The sequence below is a fragment of the Parus major genome, chromosome 13 (genome assembly GCF_001522545.3).
Source record: "Parus major isolate Abel chromosome 13, Parus_major1.1, whole genome shotgun sequence".
Taxonomy (NCBI): Eukaryota; Metazoa; Chordata; class Aves; order Passeriformes; family Paridae; genus Parus; species Parus major.
Genome location: NC_031782.1, coordinates 10,269,848 through 10,289,084, shown reverse-complemented (window position 1 = coordinate 10,289,084; position 19,237 = coordinate 10,269,848). Strand labels below are relative to the sequence as shown.

Genomic DNA, 19,237 nt, shown 5'->3' with positions numbered 1-19,237 from the left:
GTGTGTATTTGACTCTAGCAGCCCACCTGTTCAGGACAGTAAATTAAGTGATGAATAGCCCTAGTGAGCTGTTCCCTGCCATGTGGTCTGCACCATCAGCACAGATATTTTTGTGACTGAGGAGGATTCTGTCTGGTGAGAAGTTTAAACAGCTGTATTACAGCTTCTATGTAAAGTCCAGTTTATAAAGTGAAATAATCTTCATGTTTTGATATTTTTGTTTCTGTGTTTGCTAGGGGATGACATTGATGTGATGCTGACTAGTGCTAGTAGGAGTGAGAGACCTCTAAAGCTTTATTGTTTTCACCTTTGCCAAAGAGTATTTTGAGGTACTTTTTGATGTTCCCACCAGACACAGACTGGGCTGAGCAAGAGAGGCAGTAGGATGGTGTAGTTTGTAGTGGGCCTGCCAGCTAGGTCTGTGGTGGACATGAAAAAGTTTTTTTTCTCTCTAAATATAACCCCTTTGCTATGTAAAGGTACTCTGGTGGTTCTCTGCATCCTACATAGTGGCTTAGGTTTTCACAAGTTTTGAAAAATTCCTTTTTTAAAGAGATCGTACAAAGTTTCAACAATTTTTGACCTTGGGTGAATAGGAGTGGTCTATTTGTCTTATTCCATATGTTGCTTGCTGCTGTATCTATTCAGATAAATAATATTTTCCGAGATATTTTTAATAAATCTTTTTTTTTCAGGTGCATTTCAGTGTTTATGCATCAGTTGCACTTCACTCTTTTCACTTTTACAGCTCAAGTGTAGACAGGATTCTTCAAGTCCTGACCTATATATTAATCTGGGCTTTGTACAATTCTGTGTAATTTACTGCAGAATCTGAAAAGTAACACTGAGTGATTAGATGTGGATGAAATTGCTTTACTTGTTGGTTTGTTTTTTTTTTAGGACTTGAATACTATCTATTCTTTCCTTCATGGACTGGACATACTATCACATTTCAGGGAACATCAACTAAGGTGAAGTACGCTGCAGTTTGTTTTTTTTAGCACACTTACATCTATGACTTTTTTGTGGAGATGAGCAGAGTTTTTGTCTTGCCTGCAATTTGAGGTTGGCAGAGCATTAGCCAAATCCATTGCTGAGTTAAGTCACTGCAATAATGGGGCACAGAATCTAAACTAATTAGCTTCTCTAAGAAGGAAGGCAGAGCTTACTCCCATTTGCCTACAAAGGGCAAATTATAAAAATACTAGACAGTGCCCTGCCTTAACTCCAGATTACAAAAGCTTTTCAATGCTTCAGACATTCAGATGTTCTCAGAATCCATAAAATGGAAGGCTAACAAAGCACAAAAAGTACTTTGGAAGTATTTTAGTTCTTTCAGTTCTGTTGCTATGGGTAATTCCAATGTGTGGGAGTGATTTAAACACTTGGAAAGCATGCTGTATATTATATATTTAGATAATGAAGAACACAGTAATAATTTGTATTTTCTGGTTAAGCACATCCTTTGTTTAAAACAAAACTAGAATTTGAGGTCTTAGAGCGTGAAAGTGATTGTACTGAAATGCGGTGATTAATGGCTGATGATCTTTGTGGATTAAAATTGAGTTTAAACTTCTCCTCCTCTTCTCTCAGAATAATGTCATCAAGTGCCCGCTATGAGAGGTACAAGGGGAACCAAGTTCTCTTTTGGTGAGTACAAAGCACTTGTTGGAGTTCTTCAGCAGAAGGGTGAGCAAGCCCAGTGTTCTGCATGTTGTCATACGTCATTTGCTTTTCTGTCATTGTCAGTAATTGGTTAAAAGCTCTGGCAGAGGCGGTCGTAGCAGTACTAGAGTGTTGATGTTTGAGCGGTGCCCATGACTTCCCAGCCCGGCTCGCAGGGCCAGCAGAGCGGGGTGTACGTGTGTATCAGTGACAGGAGGTGGCTGAACGGCGGGCAGTGTCCCCTCTGCAGTCCAGGGAGCCATGGTGACACTCGGTAGATGGCGCTGTATCCACGGCTCCTTGTCGCTGCAGAGGGATGGAGCTCAAACACCATCACTTGACATTGCAAAAATTAGTATTTTAGCTTACGGTTCTCTAGGGCCTTGCTGGGAGCCAAATATACTTTTATTTTCCTCATATTTTAATATTGCTTATGGCATATTTATCATCTCACAGCTAGTCCTAGTTTATGTATAAGGCACAGCTTCCAGCACACGAGTCTAAATGAGATGCCATCTGCTAGTTGGTGTGGTGGGTATGTGTGACACACACCTGCTGCGGTAGCAGGTCAGTGTCTGTGTGTGGGGTTGTGTGCTGTCCTGTATTTATAGCTTTCATGTATACTTTCACTCGAATAAAATGTTTTCTCTAAAAATTTCATTTTAATAAAGTAAATTTTTAAGCTGTGTTAAATGGCAAAATGTAAAGTACAAGAAATATTCCTTACGTGAATATTTTTTAAAAAAGATTGTGGTCCAGTTGGAGTCCCCAGGTTCTTACACATTGAGCTGGTAGAAGGATAAATCATTATTTTACTACAATAATATTTTGGATAACGTAACTCTAAGGTGCTGTAAGGAGAAGTACATATCAGCGATTTCTTTTCTTACAGCTCAGAAACTATTGCAAGATGCTGGTATATCCTGCTTTCTGGATCTGTGCTCATGAAGGATTCAATGTTTTTGCCACCTTGCAGGTATGTAAAATAATTGAGTTATTGTTGTTATTTAAGACAATTCTAAAAAAGATAAATGCATCCTATGTATTTGTGTTACTGTAGTTTAAAAAAAAAATTAAAATAATTTCATAATTTTGTTATAATAAAGTTTGATAGTGAAAGACGTGTCCTGCTAATTCAGTTTAAATTTTCTCACGTTCTTTTTCTGCACGTTGAAATTTCTTTGTGAAACACTGCACTCAATCTAGTTTGGCCTTTTAAGTTTATAAGAGAATTTGTAGTCAGCTTATTACCTTGGGGTCTCTTTGAATAACTTGTGCTGTGTGACTGTTCTGGATAGAATTCCCTGTTGCAAAAATACAACTGCAGATCACATAGCTTCTGCCATTTGGTCAGAGGCTGTATTTAATGGCACATAAGATTTTTATGTGAAGAAAGAAGGGGCCAGCAGCATCAGCTGTGAAGAGCTTGTGCCAGGAGCCCATCTGTGTCTCGGGGTTAAGACACAGTGAACACTGACATACTTTCACTGAAGCACATTATTAGACTGGAGCTGAACTTGGGCAAGTAACACCCTGAGTACTCAGAGTGTAATACTCTGCTTGACCTTGTCCATCACTTATTTTTATTTCACTATGGTTCACTTGACTCAGCATGAGCTGACTGTGAGTAGATAGACTTAACACCAAGTCCAGCTTGCATACATTTCCATGTACTTGAATTTCATAGTAAGTACTAGTAAGAATGTATAGGAATGAATTTTTCAACTCAGTTATAGGCTGGATATTAAACACTTAATGCTCCTTGAGTGATTGGATAATCCTTGAGGATAATAATCCTTGAATGATTGGAGGTCCTTGACTGAAATTGTCCAGAGAAGCTGTGGCTGCCCCATCCCTGGAAGTGTTCAAGGCCAGCTTGGACAGGGCTTGGAGCAATCTTGTCTCGTGGATAAAGTGTCCTTGCCTATGGCAGGGGAGTGGAACAAGATGTGCTTTAAGGTCCCTTTCAACCAAAGTCATACTATGATCAGTCAACTAAAAGTTCAGGAGTACCAGAAGCGAGGACATGGCATGCTGGTATTTGCATAAAAACTCTCTAAAATCATTGTTTTGCGAAACCTGGAGTAAATCACTTAAAAGCACCATTGCTTGTAAGGTTTCTTGTGCCTTTAAAAAAAAAAAGGGCAAAATAGACCTGTTATAGTTAATTCACAAGATTACAGCTCTGTTTACTATGGATAATGAAGATGGTGAGAGGGTCAGAGAGTTCTGTTAGATGGAGCCACTGGCAGGTTATAGCTTATAAAGGGTGGTTCCTGGCATGTTCTTTCTCCTTGGGTGGCGAGATCATGTGGAAAGGAAGAGAATGGACTCCTGATAGATATCTAGGGTGTTCAGCTCACTTTCATTTTGTTTGAAATATAGTCATGTTTGTGCATTACATAGAATTTTTTGTTGTTTTTTGGGTTTTTTTTCCTTCAGTAGAGTGGGATAAATTTCAGTTACTTTCCCTGTTCTGAATACCATATCTGTCACATTTCTAGTTGAGGGAACTGCAGCCACCAGACACAGGCTAATTTCATATGAAATAGTGCCTTGGATAAGTTAGAAGTATTCTTTCGTAATTGTAATTAGCAGCATTTTAATTACATTAAAAGTAATACTTAATGTCACTCTTTATTCTTTGTTCTCAACCAAGTTCCTGATTATGTGCCTACAAAGAGTCATTCTGGAAGGAGGCTTAACTACACATCTGTAAGAAAGCTGTGCGGGATACTGCTTTATCTATGATTTTTTTAAATTTTCATGGTAGGAAAGTAGTGGGCAAGAGTAGGGAGTGAAATGAAAACCACACTTGAAGTATTCTGAGGCTGCTGAAGGGAATGGAAACATCCCTTCAGCCACTTGATTTCTGATAGGTTTAGTGCTGCCCAGACATGGCATCAGATAAATCTTACCTTTTTGACTTGTTGAATGTGGTATAAATATATCAACATGTGAGCAGAGGTGGGTGAGGTTAAAGACAGGTGTCTTCTGCACAGGAGTGATGCAGGAGACTAATGATGGCTTTGAGTTGTCCAGAGGGTAAATGAAAGAGGACCACAGTGGAATCCTTAATGGAAGGAAGGTGGTTACTACCAAAGATGAGCAGTTAGGCTTTAATCTGGAGACCTCCTAGAATTCTGAAAAGGTCAAGAGCCAAGTTGTTCTGGAAGTACTGGGTAGATGGAGACATTATGTAAAACAGATCATAGTTAGCAAATAGATTCTGGTTTGAAACTCAGTGCTTATGTACTTCATAACACCCCCTACGCCCCAGTTACCTCTTTGCCAGGTTGCTAATTTCAGCTTCATATTTGTCCTCTGGAACATTTGACAAACAGTTTGTCTTTAAAGAACTTCTGTACATTTTAGGGTTCTTTTCAGAGTACTGCAACAGTTTTTATAAAATAGTTTGCTTTGTAAAAGCAGGATATCAGTATTTCTCAATTAGAGGAAACTTTTTCTGGGCAGTAATGGGGTTTAAGGCCCCTTTTTCTTGTGAAATTGTTGCTTTCAATTTGTTTTATGTAGCAATCGTTTTTCAAAATTCAGCATTGCACTAGAAACTAACTGCCCAGTGACTTTTGTTTAACAATTATATAAGAAACTGCTGTTACAATTGATTGTTAGTGAGATCCTCGCAGTCTCCATAAATAATCTCTGCCACTGGAAGGTGGTTATGGTTTAATAACTGTTTCCTGGTATATTCCCACAATACTTGTCCTTTTTCTCTCATCTGCCCTGTGACTACCTTGATGTATAGGAGGAGACTCTAGTAAACAACTGTAAATTAAACTGCTGTCCTGCTTTTTGCATGCCCTCTTCTATCCATTGTCTATCAGAGCTTCAGGAAACCTTATTTTTTTTTTTCTGCAGAACTCTTTGAAATAAAATGTTCTATGGAATCCAACCTGAAAGAGGCTTAGCCCCTTGAAAACATAAGGAGATGGTCAGTTACCATTATTAACTTTGTCTATGTATTTGAATGAGTAAGGATGGAAACTGGGGCTCACTGTGCTTGAAAAAGGCTTTTTTATTGACTTGATGAACTTGTATTCAAGTTGTAATTCAGAAATTGGTTTAAATATTGGAGGAGGAAAACTTGCATCCAGTTTATGCAGGTTTTGCATTAATTGATAATTAGTGAGGAGGGAAGAAGCCACCCACAGAGATTATTTTTCTGGGACAGGTTGCTAAGAGCTTCCTCTGTGCCTAGCAAAAACTAATAGCTGGCTAGCTCTGGAAATTGACAGCCTATTGAACTATTTAGACGCTAGGTCCGCCTCTCTGAGATTCACATTTTAGAGAGAGGTAAGCCCGAGAAATCTCTCTGTTCTAGCTTTTGAAGAGGTAACTGGGTGCCAGTTGGGCACAGCTGGGCCAGGCCGGCCCCATGTGGCCCAGCCCGGCCGAGATTTTCTGTCCCCTGAGGGGCGGTGAGCGGCTGCCGAGCCCTCACCGGGGAGTTCACCGGGGCCTGTCTGGGTGTGTGGCTGGGGCCCCTTCCCAGCGGGGCTGGGCCCCTTCCCGGCAGAGCCAGCCACTCCTTCTAGCGGCACCGCCGGGGGCTGTATTGCCCCTGGGAACAGCCGTGTGGCTGCAGTGCCTGTGGGCCGGGACTGTGCAGCTGCAATCGGTGCAGCCAGGACAGCGGCACATGGCTGTGGCTGCCTCAGCAGGGCTCGCGATGAACTTTGTTTAGTTGCTTTTAGCCAGCCGTGCTGCGGACAGAAGGACAAAAGCAGCAGCAGCAGCTTTTCTTGTTTTCGGCACTCTGCACGGAGAAAAGCGCTGAGTGAAGGCAGCAGCCGGCACGGCTCACACGGGATCAGCGAAATCCCCGTGAGCAGCAGCGAGAGGCACGGCAAGCGATCTCCCTGATCCCAGCCTGGATGAGATCAACGGGTCAGCGCTGCTGAACTCCATAAAAACTGTTCTAATTGATAAAACTTGAGAACAAATGAAACTACAAACACCAGTTCTCTCTTGAATCAGGAAAATGAAAGGGTGAAGACGTAAGGAAAACAACATGGGACACAAAACGGTAAAGAAGGAGTCAGATTCTAGTTAGGAGGAGATTGAGGAGATGCCTTGGTTTTGGGCTGAAATTCTCTTTCTAAGGCTATGGTGAAGATATATTTTTGATATATCAGACTTTGTTTTTTCCCTGTAATTGAAGTGCGTGGGGGGGATGCAGCATTCACCCTCAGCCCATGAGAAAAGGGCACTTATGCTGGAGCGTGTGGATGCTGAAAAGCTGTAATCTAATGAGAGACTTCAACTGGAGAGAAAGATTAGAAACTTTGCTCCAAGGATAGAAGAAGAAAAGCCAGAGATAAGAGAACTTTCAGTTTTTTATGCTAGAAGAGCTCATCCTTAAAGTAGTACCCCATAAGTTGACATGGCCCATGAAAGCAACTTTGAGAAAGCTGCAAGGCATGGGAGGGACTTTGACACTGTAAATAGATGTTTTTTTCCTCAGGCAGCTGATTTGCTGTGACATTAAGCCACAGGAGAACTGTTTCTTGTGGAGAAATCTCCATGGCATGGCGAGAGAAAATCCTCTCCCTACAAGAACTGATGAAAGACTATTATAGAGGTGGTACCTGATTGAAAATCCCAGGTTTTGCCTCTACGTTGTCAGAAGGAAGGAAAGGTTGTGGGGAGGGGAGAAGTGTTCTGAAGGTTTTATTCTGGTTCTTATTATTCTTTTAGTTCTCTTAATAAAGTTTTCTTTATACCTTTTAAGTTTTGAGCCTGCTTTATCCTCCTCCTAATTCATACCTCGCAGCAGGAAATGAGTACATACTTCTAGTGGGTGCACAGGCAGTTTTAGCCAGTGCTGAACCCACCCCACAGGTACAGTAAATATATTCAATATTCTGACACTGGCTCATAATGAGAGAAGCCCTTCAAGATTTTTAAGCTAAGAGGCAGATCAGTCAGTAATACCAGGTACAAAGATGGTATAATCTTGATTGCCCTATTGCCTGGAGAACGGATTTGTTAATAGATTTGGCATAAGAGGAGAAGAATTTGCTTCTAACATGAAAGTGATGGCCAGAATAAAAGAACAGGATTGACAGATTTGTGGAAGGAAAATAATGTCAGTAAGTTAGAGATTTTGTGTGAACTTTGCTTGTTAATGAAGAAAATTCATGTGAACAGGATATTTGAAGGAGATTACTCACAGCAAGGTTAGCCATAGGAGATATATCAAGGACCTGGAGGAACTTTTGAAGCCAATTATGTGGCTGATAGCCTCCTACAGCTGTGAGAATTGAACCTCTAAAGGAAAAATACAAACTCTTGAAACATTCAAGATGTAGTCTTACTAAAACAAACACTTCTCTTTTCCCAGTCCTTCCAAAATCTCTCAAGTGGAGATAATTGGAATCATTCTACTGACGTAGTGTATGTCTTGGCTAAAAACAATTATTTTTTTTTATAATGGTCTTGTGGTTGTGTGGTAACTTTCCATGAGAGTTGTAGATGCATTAATGACTCAGTTAGCCATTTCTCTTTTCTCTAGTCAAAGGAGAGGATCCAAATGCTTAGATCAAGAAAATGGTCATAATGAAGGAGGAACTCCAGTTTTGCATCCTGAGCAACAGCTTGGGTTGACATTATTATAGCTTGTTTTGTATTAGTATTTGTGAGTAACAGTATTTTACTATATTTTGCAACTGACTATGACTGTTAACAGTGTTTGTATCTATTCTGTGTGAAGTGCCAGACACACAGAAATTAATGTGCTTTTCCAAGACTGTCAGTGTTGGAAAGTAAGTATTTAAGTGAGATTAAAGATTTGCAATTTGAAGAATATAAAGATGAACAAAATGCCATAATTTAAATTTTGATGTATGTAACTTCGTTCTCAAACATATTTGTACCTCAAATGCACCACCTAAAGTCAGATCAGTTTTGCTTCTGAAGCCTATAGTGCTGCTTTCTGCAGATACTTGTGAATTTGTAGCATTTGCTGCAGAAGTAAACCAGTGGCTCAGAGCTTCTGTACCCCCAGCTTTTGCCAGTGTAAGGTATACTGGTCTTTTTGTCCCCTGATCCTTGATTTCCAGGTTTAACTGGAATACTGCTTCTGCTTAGTCTGCATTTGCTTTATCCAAGCTCTGTTCCAATGCTCCTCAAAGTCTGCTCTTCCTCTTTCTCATCTCCATCCCACTCCCAATGTCTGGAGTGTGAATAGTGTTTTTCCTCCCTCAGCTCCCACGATCTGGACCCATGTGTGCCAGCCCCCTGTTGCCATACAATATAGTTAATTTCTGACATACTGGCAGTTGCCAATAAGGTTCTGAATTGTGATAATTGCTGCCATAATTAGGATTTAAGTTTCTTACTGTGTGACTATAAATATTGCAGTCACAATACAATACTCTGAGTGTATGTTTGCTTCACACTGGAAAGCTCTTCCCAGCTAACTGTTGTGGATTATTTTTTCTGCTCTCTTAAAGGAAGTTTCAGGCTTACATCCCTGTGCTTATCAAGTCTGAGAGATTCAGTACTCAGCCCTGGATAAAAGCAGTGGTTATTCAGTGCATTTGTGGCTCTGGGTGAGGTGATGTTTTCCCTGGATGTTTCTGTTAAGTGGTGGCTGTAACTTGCAGCATTGCCTGACAGCCATTAAGTGAAGCAACAACTGGGGAATGTTACGAATGAATGTATTTGTAAAACTAATTAATTCAGATAGAGTTGTTCAGATTTAAATTCTTCTGGCAGAGCTAGTGCTGACATGAAAATACTCTGAAGGAAAGGGGAGTGTGGATGAGAAGAGGCAGCATGCTAGTGAGAAGCTGTGTCCTGGTCTCCTTAAGTGCAGCACCTTGTATCGGGCTTGCTGATGTTGAGTAAGGGCTGGGAAGATGTTGCAGACCAAGAGTACATGGTGCATCTTATTTGATATAGACTAATCTTCTAAGAAAGTCAAAAAATGAAGAAAGACTGTTCAGACCTGTCAACTATATGGCCAAATAACCTTGTCTGTATTTCCCCTGCAGCAATAATTTCCTTTTGGTCTGTTCATAGTTCTTTATGGCATCAACCCTTTAGAAATTTTATGGACTGCAGTGGATGCTGATTGTTCCACAGAAAGTTTTTTAGGTTTTTTTTTTTGTTTTTTTTTTTTTACTACTAAACTAAAGTGCAAGAGAAAGGAAATGGGAAGGAGTCACGTATGGTTTGTTTAGAAGTACAATTTTACTAAGACTTTGTTAATCCCATGATCTGGAATAGCTGGAAAGCTGCACAGAAAGTGGTAGGTGAGACACAGGCTTCCTCAAAGGGTCATTGTATTTCAAGTATAAAGTAATTAATACAGAGATCTTCAGCTTGCAGCCTGCAAATTGAGGCATGTTACACAGCCTCCAAAATAATTTCCAATTAAAACTTTAGCAGGCTTAAGAGATAAACCTGCTAAATGTTATTATTGAGAGCTAATGCAGAAATGGGTTTTGATGATTGAGCATTAATTGAAACAGGTATTTTGCATTCAGCCATGTATCTTGTGGTGTCTGGTTTCCTTTAAACCATTTTCTGATAGAGTTAAGTATTATAATATTTTTCTAACGAAGTTACTTTGAAGAGCTCATGACTTGCACACCATATATCACATAAACCCTGCCACTTGCATTGCTGAAACTTTTGGTCTGTGCTGATGGACCTTTTTTCCCATCTCCTTGTTCCGTTTCACAAATAAGAGACATTTGGAGCTGCTCAGCAGCTGCTGTGATGCCCCCTGATGTACTTGTGGGCCTCAGGCAACTCCCCACCAGCCAACCCCATTCTTCAGACAATGCTTGGGCTGAGACAAATCTAGTGAAATTGAGACCTTCATGGAGATGCTCAGAAAAACAGGTTATTCCTATGAGGATTTTGATGTTGAGTATACTTCTGTGTTGTGACTGCAATGCAGGAATGGCAGATCCTTTTCTATCTACAGTCACTGTGGCTGTTACTGCCTGTTATGCAACTTTATGGGTTTTCCCTCAGTGTTATTTCCCAAGCAGTGGCAAAGAAATTTAAGTATAAAATTACATTTTTAGAGTAATTAGATTAGTGTTTAATAATATTAGTGGTTATTCCAGCCATTAGTATACTTGTGTGGTACATTCATTGGTAATGGAATGCATTTCATCTTGGATCTGACCCACAGCAACTTTGCAGTAGACATCCAGAGGTTTGCTGGAACAACTATTCTGCACAAGAGGTACTCTGCAAGGAGAGGAAAAATGAGATGGTTTTCATAGCATCACAGAATGGTTTTGGTTGGAAGGGACCTTAAAGCTTATCTCATTCCAACCCTCTGCCATGAGTAGACCACAATCCCAGGTTTCTCCAAGCCCCACCTCAACCTGGCTTTGAGCACTTCCACAGATGGGGCAGCCACAGCTTCTCTGGCAGCCTGTGCCAGGGCCTCCCCACCCTTATAGTAAAGAATTTCTTCCTAATATGTCACCTAAACCTACTTAGGTCAGCTTAGAACCATTCCCCCTTGTCCTGTCACTAAATGCCCTTGTAGCCCCCCCAGCTTGCACAAAAACATATTTTCATCTGTTAAAAACCCAGCCAAACATGTTTATTCCTTAAGCATATTGTCTCTTCCAGGCCCAGTTGTGCCCTTCTGTACAAAACCTTTTGGCATGGGAGAAGGGCATCCAGGTTACTGGATAAGTGGGGTCATGGGATTCACTTTGCAGTGGCGAGTGCAATTTATCTTCATCATTATGTACCTAAAAGCAGTCTGACAGGCATAGTCATAAAAACAGAATATCTGCAAACCCTTTGCTTATCTTGATAAACTGGTAGATCAGGGCCCTGGCTACATTCTACATGTAATACAGTATTGAGTACTGCTGTGGTAAAAACTGCAGGTAGCTTTATTGACAGTCACAGGTAACTACTGTGTGTTATTGACACCAGTTTACACAGACAGGCTGATGTTACTATTTTGTGGCTCCTGGAAAATACAGAACAGTGTGTAAAGTGCCTGACATCCCACCTTTGATGGCTTTAATGTCTGAAATATCTGAAAATATTGTAGAATATTGTAAATTTAAAGATGCTTGCTGATTAGTATTGAAACAAATAAGAAGACAGTCTTAAACTCCATCTGTTTCTAGGCTGAAAGCTCTTGGGGACAGGCTGTGTTTTTACCTTTAAGGTATACATGATATTCTGAGTAATGAAGAATGAGAAGCTATCAGTATTGAATAACTTGAGTGTATTGATATCAGGAAATGTTTGAGTAAAATGTCATAGCTATTGCTTAAATTAGTCAGTTTGGCCATTCTGGATGTATTTCATCACCAAATACTCAGGTTGCACAACAGCTGAATATGAGAATTTTCAAAACATTTGTGTTCAGAAAGCAGTGTTTGTTTCAAGAGGTATGTTCAAAATATGTTATGTTGGAGGTGTTTCTAAATGGTTTACTTGATGAAAGTAAGGTTTGGTATAAAAGGTCCAGTACCTTCAAGTTATCACCTTCCCATTTTGGGGAGTGTGAAAATAGGAGTATTCTCAGATATAGAAGGCTCCCTCCAGTGTTTAATTTTCTTCTATTCTCTGTATCAATGAAGTCAGGCACATACTCAGGTGCCTGCACTTCTAAGGTACTCTGCAGCTCTGGAGATATGAGCAGATCACACAGTGGAAAAGGGACAGATGAACCAAGGAATGTCACAGAATCACACACTGGTTTGGGTTGGAAGGGGCCTTAAAGCTCATTTAGTTTCAGCCCACTGCCATGGGCAGGGACGCTTCAGTAGACCAGGTTTCTCCAAGCCCTGTCCAGCCTGGCCTGAGAATTCTTATCTGCAGTCCTGGACTTTTACATTTTGGTAGCTGCAGTCTGATCCCATGGCTTGAACACCCATTAGTTGTTGGTATGGGATTTCATGCCTGTTTAACTTAAATTCTTTTCTCAGATGATGCAACTGCTTAAGCGCTTTTAATTATGAGTAGCAGTGAATCAGAAGAAAAACACAGTTTCTTGTAAATGAGGCATCCATAAATCAAGGATAAACAAAGCTGCTTTTGGTATATGGCAGACATTTTTTTCCCATGACAGAATTGCAGACCATTGAGTGACTGTGTGAAAATTAATGATGCAGGTGAAGTAGATGAATATTAAGTGATGGGAACATACAATAAAATTATAAATAAAAAAGTTGTATTGCAGTTTTATAACACTGATTTTTCTAGGCTTCTAGCAATGACAAGCTATAGAATGATATTAAATTTAAGACTTATTTATATCACACGTGTGTTAACAATGCCAATTAAATTGTTGGATCATTTAAAACTTTTTTAATGGTTATACCAGTGGTGGTATGTCTTTTCACAATTTTTTATTGTAAGTAGAACTCAATTTACATAGTTTTATGTTTTCTTACACTTTCAGTGTTAATTTAAATATTTTAATTAGATTCTTTTCCCCACTCTGCTTAAAGCACTAAAGCATGTGTAATGTGCTGTACCTTAGTGAGTCTTTCCCAGTTTTCTTACGTATCTTGGCACATGTGACATCAGGAGGATGTGGCATTTCTGAGATGTGCTTTTGGTTGGGGAAGCTGCAGTGGTGGTTGGTAAGCAGAAGTACTGAAATGGGCTTCTTGGACTGGACCTTTCCAGGAAGCAAACCTGACCCTGGGAAAGGATGTCCATGGTCACAGTCTTGTTGGGTGCTGACTTGGGTAACCAAAAAGACTAAGTATATATATATATATATATACTTTCCAGAGCTCTCTCTCTTCTGAGAAACAGCATGGTTCAGCTTTGGGTGAGTCTAATCACCAGCTAAAGACTTCTCCAAGTAACTTGGTGTCACAGAAATGTTACTTCTTCCTTGGAAGAATGTTCCATGTCAAAGTTTGCTCTTGTTTCCCAAGTGGATTTTCTCTCCTCCACTTTCAAGTCTTTGTTCAGCTGAACCTTTTCCATTTACAAACATTTAGGAATGAATGTTCTTCTGAAGCCTTGATTATAATTGTCAGATTAGTGAAGTATGTTGATGTCAGCAAACCTCTTAACTGATAGAGAAGTTAAATATTTGTATTCTAGAGGAAAAATATGTAATAAGTCATTAAGAAATTTAAAACCCATGTTTCTGAAACATTATTGTGTATGTTAATTAGGAATGTTAAAAGTTGGTATTTTCAAGACACAGTAGTTATGGCTGGGGAAAAACCATATGCGGCCTCCTTTGGAAGGATCTCTGCTGTGGAATAATCAATAAACCATCCATGGTGTGTACAAAGAAATAATGAAACTTGACCTTCTGACTTGTTAATATGAGTAGTTTATTCTTTAGGATTATCTGGGTGGGTTTTGTCTTTGGAACCTGATCCTTTTCCAAGTAGTTGGTTGTTGTAAAGTGCCTCATGGAGAAATGATAGGGCTAAGACTGTGACCTTTGTTCCAAGCACTGTTCTTGTCCTCATTAGAGTTTACTGTTATTACTTAATTAGCAAATGCTGCAACATAAGCAGAGAGAGGCTGGACAGTGGCTGAATTTGAGGAATGTGTTTATGTAAAAAAACACAACTCTTCCTTGACCTCCAGGAGTTTGATAAAACGTTGTTACACAACAAAAATACTTTGGTTGAACAACCTGCAACAGGAAATTTGTGCTTTTTTGTAACTACAGGGGATGTAGCAATAATAGTAATCTGTTTTGTCATAAAACTGATAATGATTATTTCTGGTTTTAAAAAGGTGCAGAACCTGAAACTTCCAGTTGCATATAATTCCTTTATAATTTTGGTGTTTTGAAAAAAAACACTTTTGTCTTTACTTTCCTCTATAAGGAATAGAATTAAATATTATTTAACTTTTTTTTTTATTGAAAATAATCCCATGGCAAAGTTGATCTCACTTTGGTGTTTAGTTTGTGGAGAAATCCTAACATGGATTTCAGTTCACCTTAATGTTGGTGCTGACATTAAAAATGATAGTTCTGTATTTTCTGAACTGAATTAACTCTTGTAAGCGTGAGAGTAGTTTCACCATTCTTTTTATGTGTTGTAAGAGCATGAGACTTTCATGCCTGGATTACATGCTGTGTGGAAAAAGCATGAAAGAAGGCATGAAACTTTGAGTTTCTTACTATAGGTGTGTGAAAATGCCAGTTTTTGTATATGAAACTTGTTCTTGTCTAGTCTGGGTGAAAAAGTTGTCATGGCATTTATGGCTATGTTGCAATCATGTAATTTAAATATTTTTTTCTTTTCCTTCAGTAGATGGTTAGCAAAATCAAAACTTGACAGTGGAAGCTGCCATACTCCTATTAATTGTAATTCTTTATCATAACTGGATTACACTGATAATTTCTTTGTTTCAATAGTCTGAAGCTTCACTTGGGTAACTTCAGAGTTTCAGAGAATCACAGAATGAGTTGTGATGGAAAGGACATTTAAGCTCACCTGGTTCCAGCCCCTTGCCATGGCCAGGGACACCTTCCCCTAGGTGAAGTTGTTTCAAGCCCCATCTGACCTGGCCTTGAGCACTTCCAGGGGTGGGGCAGCCACAGTTTATCTGGGCAGCCTGTACAAGGGCCTCACCACCTTCACAGGGAAGAACTTCTTCCTAATATCTAATCAAAACCTCCCCTTCTTCAGCTTAGTTTAGTTTAGTTAGTCTTTTAGCTTCAGTTTAGTTCCTTAAATTCTTTTCCCATAGTTGTATATATCCCACAGAAGTTTTGGAGTGTTGTTTAGGAATGTGAGTCTTTTCTAGTGTTCTTTATAAAGTGATGGTGGTTTCAGTGGATCTTTGCTGTTTAGATGACTGTGTATGTAACTCAAATCTTGTGTGGCTGGAGTTTCAGATGTACTTTTTAAACATAACCTCAGTGAAAACAGACGGAGCTGACGCACTTTTTAAGGGCTTGTCTCCACTCTTGTCTTAACTTCCTTCTAATTCATGCATTAATCCCTGCTTTGCATTAACCAATTCTTCAGTTATCTCACCTGCTGGGGGGTGATAAAATGTGATTGATGTTAACAGTCTGAGTTTGTAGCATGTCAGCTACAACTACTGAACTGCTAATCCATCCACTGTACTGCTCATCAAGGAGTTTGGTGTGCTGGGGTTGTGGAATCACTTTTCCTCCTGCCCAGGGAGTGAGTAGGTCAAGCATTCCCACCTCAGGGTAATGGGTCAGGAGTGAAGACCAGCTTACTTAATATGCAAATCCAGATATATTCAATTCCAAGTACCACTACAGTCACAAATGGGTTGATTTGAGAAGTTAATCGTCTGTAACACACCCCACACATCCCCCAGCAGTGTCTGGCTCAGTCCTCTTTTGCTGGTAGCTCCAGCACCCTCAGATCTGGTTGCATGGTGCTTTCTCCAGAGGTGACTTCTCTAAAGTCACCTCTGTTGGTCAGTGTCCTGAAGGAAGTCTGTTAGAGTTGAGCTAAAGCACATCAGGTTGTTTTTAGCTGCTTTCCTCAGCTGCTGTCTTACACTGCCCATCATGCTTTGTTACATTTGTGTTCTTTCCTACTTCTTAAACAGAACCCATCACCATGACCCCTTCCTTGTGAAGGTGCAAGTAGCAACATAAGGACAGAGCTCACAGGTTAAGGCTCAATATTAGAAAAGAGGTTCTCTGTCTCCCCTTCCCTGGGAGGATGAAGGGGTGATGTAGAGTTGAGGAAATTCCCACTAAAAATTCTGTGTGCTGAGTTGTATTTTGGAGTCTTTGGAATTTATGTGTATTTGTTTTTACAAGGCCTGTTTAATTAAAATTTACTAAAGTTTTCTTGTCAGAACTGAAATGTATTATGAGTAGTTTTGAGTATCTGCAAGTAATAATGATTTTACAAAAACACATTCTTTATATTTGGACTTTATATAGCAGGCTGTGATGAGGGGTGCTGTATGGTAATGATACTATCTAATTAGCATTTTTCATACAATAGTTTTCATCAGTTTTTCTTTGTTCTTTTGTTTTGTTTTGTTTTTTAACAACATAGACCATTGCAAATTATTTTTGCTTACTGAAAAGGTAAAATAAACTGTTCATCTCACTACTTTTCATTTGCTTTTTTTCCATCCCACTCTAGTTTTGGCAAGCAGTCTGGAGGAAAGCGAGGATGCGAATGTATCATTTTGGAACCTTCAGAAATGATTGTGGTAAGACAAATTTTTTTCATATGTATATTTAAATCTATTGCTGGTTTCAGCAAATTCTTTCTATTTTACAGCAGAAAGCTTATTGTAGAGTATTCTATGAAATTGCAGTAAAATTGCCTTGATTTCAATTATACCTATGGCTGCTCTTGTAACAGCAGTAGCTATGTAAATTTAATCTAGATGGGTAAATGATGATGATGATTAGGTCATTCTTTCTAAAATTATGCTTACTTGAGTTTCAAAAGCCTAACAGTCATGGCTGAGCTGAGCATTCCTGAGCCAGGCTATGTCAGTCTTCTATCTTGAATATTTTATTTACACCCCCATTCCCCAGTTCATGGCTTTTATTGGTTATGTCTGGGTGGAAAAATGTTCTTCCTCCAAGCCTTTGCAATGCCACATAGTGTGAAGGCTTGTAGGTAGAAGGCACATGAGAGCCAAGCTTGAATATCTTTGGTTCTTGTCCTGTTCCTTTGCAAAGAGGTAGTAAAATTACAGTGAAATGTGTGGTTATCCCTTGCTGGGGGAATTCAGCTTTTCTGATTTCTTTTTTTGACAATATTATGATGTGAGCTTCATTCTCCTTTTCTAACTTTTCTAACTATTGTATCTTCAACCCATGTTGCTAATATATGATTTCTCTATGGAATCAAGAATAACCCACAAGACAAGCTCAGCTGCTTGCACCTTCCTTTGACCTTAGACAGACTGTAGGTGTTAGGAAAAAGTGATGTGGAAGCTACATGTGATCATGCTTTTGTGATGGTGTAGTTTGGTTACTTTCCTGTTTCTGTCTGTTAAGTCTTTCTGGGTTTCATTTCTTTGTATCTTTTGGATTTTAATTTTAAGATAATTTACTTGATTATGTGAAGTGAGAGCTGTGTAAGATCAAACAGAGGTTCTTCAGTTCCAGTAGTATAGTCTTAATGTTTAGGATTTTCCAGTGAAATTTAGAGAAAAAAATATTAAAAATAAGCCATTGAAGACAGTAGAAACTTCTGTGTAGTAAATACATTGCCTGCTGCAGCCTATTTGCATGCATGTCTGCCCTGTTTCCTGCTGGGATATATTTTTCCAAAACATCAAAAGGAAATGGGAAAGGATGAGACTGCTTTTTACAGAAAAAAAAAAAAGAATTGTAGCTATTGAGATAAAAGGTTTCATGTTGGCTTTTACTAACAAGATAAATTTACCTAATCTTTAATGCTTAGTCAGAAATAATATTTAACATCAAGATATGAATCAAGTTCCAGCCATTTCTCTATAATCCACTGCAAGCAATTAAAAGGCAGTATGACCTAGGTGAAGTAGCCATTTATAAAAAGCTGGAATATTTAAAGTTGTTTAGCTATGACGGGTGCTAAAAATAAATTACACTTTTAAAAATTACACTACTAAAAATAGAATATAATTCAATATTTCTGCCAGATTGTAAATACACAAAAAATGGTAATTCCTATGCTGAAGATAAACTTGAAATGAGCAGTGCCTGTAACTCCTTCATGATACATGTGTGTGCAGAAGGCTTTCTACTGATGAGTGACATTGTTTAGAGGAGATGTATGCCTTTACTTTTTTTTTAAAATACGCTATTTCCCGGAAGGAAACTGTGGCCTCCGGCTCATTGTAATAAGGCACTTCTGAGATCTGCAGCACTGCTTCTCTGAAGCCACCACGGTTGTTTTCTTCAGAAAAGTTTAGCTGCCCTGAACTTATGTTTGTTCCTTCCACATGAACTTCATACGGCTCCATCAGCTGTCAGTGCTATGGAAAAACTGGATGTTTAACCAGGAGCCTGAACATGTGTTTCAGGTGGAGAACTCTAAAGACAATGAGGAAAACATCTTGCAAAGAGAAGTCCCACTCCGGCAGTCCCGTCGCAGGTATAGGAAGATCAACCTGAGGGGTGAGCGTCAGACCATCACGGACAATGTGGATTCCAGCAGCTACATGTTGGTGAGTCTGCTCTCCCTTGGCCCATCTCCTTGGCACTGTGATGTCTGCATGGCTGGCTGGAATGTTCTTTTGGAGACAAAACTGGTGAAGTGAAATAGTCCATGCTTGCCTTTTTTGAGAACGCTTTTTTCGTGTTGAGGGGCAGTGAAGTGGTTTGCATTGGAGCACCATAGGTGGAAGTGAAGGTAGTAATTGGAAAAGATGGGGTTTTTTTCAGCTGAGCACTATGAATAAATCTTAACATGCTCATTGGACAGAGAAATGGTCTTTCATCAGTTTTTGTTGGTTTTACCTGGAATTCTTTTGGTAAGATGTAGGAATTGGTGGGTTTATTTTTTTTTCCTTAATAAAGTTGAACTGCGGTTTCGAGATGAGTTATTGCAAATGCAGGTCAACACAGCATTAATGCTCTTGTACTTGGCTATGTTAACGTGCTTAAAAACAGTGTAGTGGT

The 19,237-nt window shown here is 39.3% G+C and overlaps 1 protein-coding gene across 13 annotated transcripts in view; it reads left to right on the top strand.

Annotated features, from left to right (window-relative positions):
* The window catches only part of RAPGEF6 (Rap guanine nucleotide exchange factor 6), a 119,828-nt gene that overhangs the window by 25,153 nt on the left and 75,438 nt on the right, over positions 1 to 19,237 (top strand). For 11 of the 13 annotated variants that reach the window (XM_015641794.3, XM_033517607.1, XM_015641795.3 and 8 more), the window contains exons 2-6: positions 901 to 971; positions 1,594 to 1,650; positions 2,558 to 2,641; positions 16,758 to 16,827; positions 18,640 to 18,783. In XM_015641794.3, the coding sequence (XP_015497280.1) occupies positions 901 to 971; positions 1,594 to 1,650; positions 2,558 to 2,641; positions 16,758 to 16,827; positions 18,640 to 18,783 (426 nt within the window). Of the gene's footprint in view, positions 1 to 900; positions 972 to 1,593; positions 1,651 to 2,557; positions 2,642 to 5,544; positions 5,618 to 16,757; positions 16,828 to 18,639; positions 18,784 to 19,237 lie in introns of those variants that run through there. The other 2 variants (XM_033517610.1, XM_033517611.1) reach the window with 2 other exon arrangements.